At 33.9% G+C, this 7327-nt stretch overlaps 1 protein-coding gene across 1 annotated transcript; it reads left to right on the top strand.

The window, feature by feature from the left end:
- Window positions 1-1990: 1990 nt before the first annotated feature.
- Window positions 1991-7107, top strand: LOC107630423 (palmitoyl-acyl carrier protein thioesterase, chloroplastic). The gene is made up of 7 exons (XM_016333540.3): window positions 1991-2357; window positions 3659-4155; window positions 4304-4437; window positions 5046-5159; window positions 5382-5553; window positions 5703-5771; window positions 6398-7107. Exons 2-7 carry the CDS (start codon window positions 3673-3675, stop codon window positions 6665-6667), a joined length of 1242 nt encoding a protein of 413 aa, XP_016189026.1. The 5' UTR covers window positions 1991-2357; window positions 3659-3672; the 3' UTR covers window positions 6668-7107.
- Window positions 7108-7327: the final 220 nt, after the last annotated feature.

Genomic DNA, 7327 nt, shown 5'->3' with positions numbered 1-7327 from the left:
TATCTTTATTGCATACTATATATTATAAATTGTTTTTGAAATATTATAAATATACTAATATTTTAATAGTTTTAGCTATTAATTTTAATTATAATATATATAATTCAGATTAATTATTAAAATTATTGAAATATATTTTTTATCTGAAATTCTTCTTATATTATATATTATAGAGAAATGTTAGGGGCCAACAACTTTTGTGATTTGTAACCATCAAATAACCGTTAATGATAGTTTTAATGGTGTGAGATTGATATGAAATTTCATCTAATGACTCATTTTTCTTTGCTAGTTATGATCAGAATTTAACAAAGTTTGTGGTCCCCTAAACTTTTTCTATATTATATATGTAATAGACAAAACAGATTGCTATGCTTTGCATGCTTTTTGTCCCATCGCACTATGATTTCAATGGAAACATGTAGGTTGCATTATAAAATAGGTTTCTTTGAAGTCTTAGATGAGGTTGCTGCATGCCTAACCAAAAAGGTAAAATCATAGGGGAACAAAAGTGAAGAAAATAGTTCACCTAAAAAAGAAAGTAAAGAAAAGCAAAACAATGAGCGGGATTTTAAAAATAAAATAAATTCTATTTCACCTTTAAAACCATTTATTCTTTCTCTCCTCTACCCCGAAACTCCAATTCATAAACACTCCAATTAAAAATAAGAAATAAATAAGAAAACAAAAAACAAATCGGTAAATGCGGCTAATCCTCATGTTTTAGTACTGAATTTACCCTCATCACGTTGAGGTTTATACCAAGTCCTCTTTTCTAAGAAGAAAAATTAGTCTTCATTTTGGAGACCAAAGGTCCACATAACGTCTTGACCAGAAAGACAAGTGTTGGTTACACGTTCAATGCTTCTTAAATTTCAAGAACTAAATATGGGATAATTTTCTTAATTGTGTTAAAGCACCTATTAGTAAGATAACATCATATTACTTCTATTTCATCGGATTAATAGACACATTTTATTTACTAATATATATTATATAATAATATAAATAGTACTGTGCTCTTATATAACTAATTAAAATTTTAACAAGGTACCCATCCTAAAGAAGAGGTATAATCTTATTGATTTTTAAAGTGTTACTAGATATGGCAAAAAAATGGTTTTAAATATGGGTATTTGCAAATTGGTTTAAATGAATATTCAATGAAAAAGTAATTTGATATGAATTATATAATTATTAAAGAATTTAAAATATAAAAAATAATATTAGTTTAAGTGACTAAAAAGTTATTAAAATTAACACATATAATATGATTTAATAAGTAAATGGTCAAATTAGTCTCTAAAAAATTACTAATTCTTTAAATTAGTCTCCGAAATTTTTTTTAATCAAATTCGTTTCTTAAAAATTTTAAATTAGTCATGTTAGTCATTCTATTACTTTATTTGTTAATGATGTTAAAATTTGCTAATATAAAACATTAGTGACACTCCAACACACACTTAGGAGTCTTAATTGAATATTAACATAATAAATTTATGAAATTAGATAAAATTTTAGGATTGATTTTATCTAATTTCATAAACTAATCATGTTAATATATAATCAATTAAAATTTCTATGTGTATGTTGGAATGTCACTTAAGTGGTTATATTATTAAATTTTGACACCATCAATAAACAAAGTGACAGAAGACTAATATAATTAATTTAAAATTTTTAAAAAATAAATTTAATTAAATATTTAAAAAAAAAATTAATTTAAAAAACGAATAATTTTTTAGGAACTAATTTCACCTCTTATTCCTAATTTAATAGTATAGTTTAAACGAAGAAAAGCATAAATAAAATAAATTATTTAGTATAATATTACATTTCAATTTTGATTGTACTACTCTTATTAAAATACTAATCTTAGGGGCAATATGGTAAACATAAGAACACTAATGCTGGAAACTTTAAAGTGGAGGCGCGAGGGGCACGTTACACGTTAGCAGTATATATAACCTGTCCACCATACAATTTCCCCAACCACAAAATAATCAAAATTCACATTACATTTGTCTATGGTTCATGCATATAAATTGTACTTAGTTGATGATTATTAACTGTTATGTTATTTATTTATCTTCTTTTCGTGTAAACGAAACCTCGATTTTAATTTAAAAAAATTGTGAATAACAACTCAGCAAAGGAAAAGGGGCTTCGAAATGACGGAATAGCCCTTGTTTTATTCCAGCCTTTTGCTTTTGTTTGTTGTTCTCGTTTGTTGAGCGGCTTTGCGCTACTCTTCGCTTTCTCAGTTTCTCTTTCCCTCGTCGTCGTCTTCTGCTTACTCTTCTTCCTCTTCTTCTACTGTTCCTCTTCTCGTGTGTCTCTCTGACGGCTATACTCAGGTACGGCAATCTCTTCATGTGTTCGCACACTTTCTCTTCTGATCTGCACGCCACACGTTTCGTCTCGTTTCCCGAGAAACTGCACTCGCTCTATTCTTCACACTTCTATCTTTCCTTTTGTTTTTCTTCTCTTTTTCTTTCTTCTCCTGATTTGATTCTCGTTTTCATTAACTGTGAAAGATCGAGCTCATGAAATGAACACACACGAACTAGAACACTCACGATTTCTGCATTTCTGGTTATTTCGCTTCTTTTTTTTTTTCGTTTAAGAAGAAAAATAAAATTAATGAGAGCTGGATGCATTGCTTTTTTTGTGCGTTTCGATCCGTTAGGGATGTGATTTTAGCTGTCGATTGTAATGTCTTTGATTTTCTCTTTTGCTGCTTTCGGTTTTGGCTTAGTTTTTTAATCTTCTCGGTTTGCGGTGTTCTCTAGATTCAAAGCCAGATCTGCGTCGAACTCCCCAACGGTTTGAGTTTATTATCGTTTGTGTGATTTTTTTTATTGGTTAGTATACTGTGTGAATAATTTCGTGATGTCTTCGTTTTTCTGGATTCTTAATGAGGAATCTCGGTTGATGAACATAAACGTGCCATTTTGTCGTTGAAGTTTAATAGATGGATTCTGTAGCTTTGTTTCATGCAATTGGTTATTTGAATTTGGCTTTATGTTTTTTCATTTTTCATTTTTTTCCAAAAGAAGAAAAACGAAGAACTTCTTCTGTCTGTTACTAACTTGAGAGGAATGAACATGAATTCTTTGCGAGCTCTTGAATATGAGCTGGTTAAATGTGCAGGTTGAATTTCTTAACCGGTAATTGAAAATGAGATAAAATATAGCAATTAGAGGAAGGTTAAAAATGGAAAAAGAAAAATGCAAAGAGTTCTTTGGACCTGTTTTCTGTTCTTAAATTGTTTAGTTTGGGCAGAATATTTTTTTATCACTGTCGTGTTCTTTTAATATTACGACAAACAATTTTGCTTTTAACAGGTCGTAGTATTTTCCATCGCTCATTTACCCTTTAGTGTGTATGATATTAATCTCGTGATATCTTCTGAAAAAATCCCTTTGGAGGAAAAGTTTTTATTCCTCGACAATGCATTAAACGTTTGTATAATTATACGGGACTCTATTTAGGAAGAAATTTCTTCCTCCATGAGTCTGGAGTTAACACTCTGTTTTCTGTTGATCCAATTTAAATAGGAGTCTCCATTTCTTCTCTTTTTCTCCACTCAGTTTTTCCCTCTTTGCTTTTTATAATTTATTATTTTATTTTTAACTTGCCTCAACTTTGCATGCAGCTGTAGAATTCATTATGGCAACTGCTGCTACTGCTTCCATTTTCCCTGTTCCTTCACCCTCACCAGATGCAGGTGCAGATGGCAACAAACTTGTTGGTGGCTCTGTTAAACTTCAAGGGCTCAAATCTAAACATGCATCTTCTGGTGGCTTGCAAGTTAAAGCTCATGCCCAAGCTCCACCTAAGATTAATGGAAGCACAGTAGAAAGCTTGAAGCATGATGATGATTTGCCTTCCCCTCCCCCCAGGACTTTTATTAACCAGTTACCTGATTGGAGCATGCTTCTTGCTGCTATAACTACAATTTTCTTGGCAGCAGAAAAGCAGTGGATGATGCTTGATTGGAAACCAAGGCGATCTGACATGCTTATTGATCCCTTTGGAATAGGAAGAATTGTTCAAGATGGTCTAGTGTTCCGTCAAAACTTTTCTATTAGATCATATGAAATTGGTGCTGATCGAACAGCATCTATAGAGACAGTAATGAACCATCTGCAGGTATGGTCATTTCATACAAATAACTTTTCATTTAATCTTTGGTGACAAACATGATATATAGATAGGGATTTTAATTTGCTCACTGCACAAATTTGAAATTTACAGTATTTTTCACACAAGGTTATGCTAACTATTTGTTTAATGACAGGAAACTGCACTTAATCATGTCAAGACTGCTGGACTTCTTGGTGATGGCTTTGGTTCCACACCAGAAATGTGCAAAAAGAACTTGATATGGGTAGTCACACGGATGCAGGTTGTGGTTGATCGTTATCCTACATGGTAAGACACCCTATATGCACCCTTAATATATCTGATTTTTGAGGGTATCTATGTTGATCTGGTTAAGATGTGAAATAGCACTAATCAAAGATTAAGTTTGATGACTTAAGATGGTTTCAATCATGTTAAAATGTTGAAAAAAGGTGTGGACTTTTGAAAGAAGTTATTCCGTGTTCTTTGCATCTTTTTTGATTTACTAGTTGTATATTATCTATTCTGTTTGAGGACTATATGTTTGAAGTTTAAATTGATTTCCCTTGTGGACATGGATTGAAGTTAAGTAGATCAATTAACAAAAATGCTGCATATTCACTAAAAATCATCTACCGAATCAGCTACTATGTATTTGTGTATATTTGTACATATTGATTCACAGGTTTTTTTTCAACTAAATAATTTGCCACCAGAATAATCAAACCTGTGACGAATAATCAAATTTGTTTACAGTTGTATAATAATTTTATACATATTTCTATACCCAGTGGTTGATAAGATTGGTGCCTTGATTTTTTCAATACACATAGCATGATTGATTAATTAATTAGGATCATTACAAATGTTCTGAGTACAATAATCTGAAATTGAGTGGACCTTTCTATCTGATTCAGGGGTGATGTTGTTCAAGTAGATACTTGGGTATCTGCATCTGGGAAGAATGGCATGCGTCGTGATTGGCTTCTGCGTGACTGCAAAACTGGTGAAATATTGACGAGAGCCTCCAGGTGATTATTTTCGGGAATTTTTCTCCCCCTTACTGCTGCTGATGCCAGACATGTTTTGATAAAAATGTTCCTGAGTGTGAACCACTTTTGCATTTGAAATTCTGTGGTTGATTTGTATCTTAGTTTAAGACTTCATCTTGTTCGCACGCATGACCTTGGAGCTTGTAAGTGATAATGTGTAAGCATTTTCTGATCAGTTGTTCTGGTTTTGATGATCTACAGTGTTTGGGTCATGATGAATAAACTAACAAGGAGGCTATCTAAAATTCCAGAAGAAGTCAGAGCGGAGATAGCATCTTATTTTGTGAATTCCGCTCCAATTCTGGAAGAGGATAACAGAAAACTGTCTAAACTTGATGACAATACCGCTGATTACATTCGCACGGGTCTTAGTGTATGTCAACTCTTTTTTTGTTTCCCTTCCCCACCCACCCTCCCACACGGAAAAAAACATCTTTTGTTGTTTTATATCATTACTTTCACTTTCTCAAATTACCTCAGCTGCTGTTTCACAAATAGTTACATACTGTATCTGTGTTTCAGCCTAGATGGAATGATCTAGATGTCAATCAGCATGTTAACAATGTGAAGTACATTGGCTGGATTCTGGAGGTATCCTGTTCTTGTTTCATCTCTCGTTCCTGTTTTCTTTCTCTCTTTCTTTACTGCGCGCATTTCGTGTAGAGTCTTACTAATATTGTAAATGTGGATGGCCAAATCATTTTCTGGGAGGAACCTTTTGAGTGGGTCTCTTTCTCTGACGAGAATAAGGCCCTTTGCAGGATGAGTAGTGATATTCAAGACGCCCAATTTCCTTCACAGAAGGACCCCACCGTTCAGTGTGTTGTGTCTGTGAAGTGTATAATCAACTTTCTATGTAGTAAGGATGGGTACTTTTGTCAGGGAAATTAGGTCAAGTATCATTACTTTTTGCAAGTTTAGGAAGTTTAAGTCACTTTATTTCGTTGGTACAGATTTGGAGCCAGTGAGGGACACCGTGTAGTGGCTTGAAATTAAAATGTTGTATGATTGAATTGTAATCGATGCTGGGCAGTATCATAAAGAACTGAAGATCAGGGTGTGATATCTGATCATCTGTAAATCACTTGGGATTCTCTTATTATAGTGCTTGTGGATTTTTCTTTGGTGATAACAAGATTGATATGTTTAATTTTGTTATTTGTTATGCACTGGATTGCAAGTTTCTTAACGTAACCATTTTACTTTGTTTGCTGCAGAGTGCTCCGCAGCCAATCTTGGAGAGTCATGAGCTGTCTGCAATGACTTTGGAGTATAGGAGGGAGTGTGGTAGGGACAGTGTGCTGCAGTCCCTCACTGCTGTGTCTGCTGCCGATGTTGGCAATCTTGCTCACAGGGGGCAACTCGAGTGCAAGCATTTGCTTCGACTTGAAGATGGTGCTGAAATTGTGAGGGGTAGGACTGAGTGGAGGCCCAAACCTGTGAGCAACTTTGACATTGTGAATCAGGTTCCAGCCGAAAGCATCTAAGATTTCGGAATGGTTAGTAGCCGGAGTTGCATCGGTTTCTTTGCCGAGTTGTGGCCCCTGGAGAGTCTTGCTTGTGTTTGTCCGATCTAGATGTCTTTATATATGCATACCTTCTAATTTGTGTTACTTTTGGTGGTAAGGTGGGGAAAGTAGAAGTAAATCTCATTCTCATTGTAATTAGCTCCTGCACTACCCCCTCTTCTCTCGATCTCTTATCTCTCTCCGCTCCATATCTCATTACATTAATGGTTGGGCTACTGCTAGGCTGTCTTCAATATTTAATTGCTTCATCAAAATGGCTAGGCATGTATATTATTATTATGATTATTCTTTTCTCTACCCCTTGTTGGAAAGATGCAATTTTTCTTGTGAACAGAAAGCACAATTATTGTTTGCATGTATATCCTGTAGGCAAGAATGAAATTGCTCGTATGATGAAACTTTTATACTGCTCCAGCTTGTACGCCGGTGTCTCACGTGGGAATTATTGGATGCACATTGCATCAAACACCTCGTCTTCAAGGCTCGTATAATTATTATATTATTTGTATATGTATTGCTTTTTACTTTTCGGTCGACAAAATTATTATAATACGTTTCATTTTTGTTTCGGAAATGTGGGGGCGTGTCCATGTGCAACCCGGCGTACTTGTCTAAAGC

Source organism: Arachis ipaensis, chromosome B3, assembly GCF_059453495.1.
Source record: "Arachis ipaensis isolate K30076 ecotype BB chromosome B3, ASM5945349v1, whole genome shotgun sequence".
Classification (NCBI taxonomy): Eukaryota; Viridiplantae; Streptophyta; class Magnoliopsida; order Fabales; family Fabaceae; genus Arachis; species Arachis ipaensis.
Note: the sequence above shows the minus strand (reverse complement) of the source record. Positions and strands in the feature narration are given on the sequence as shown.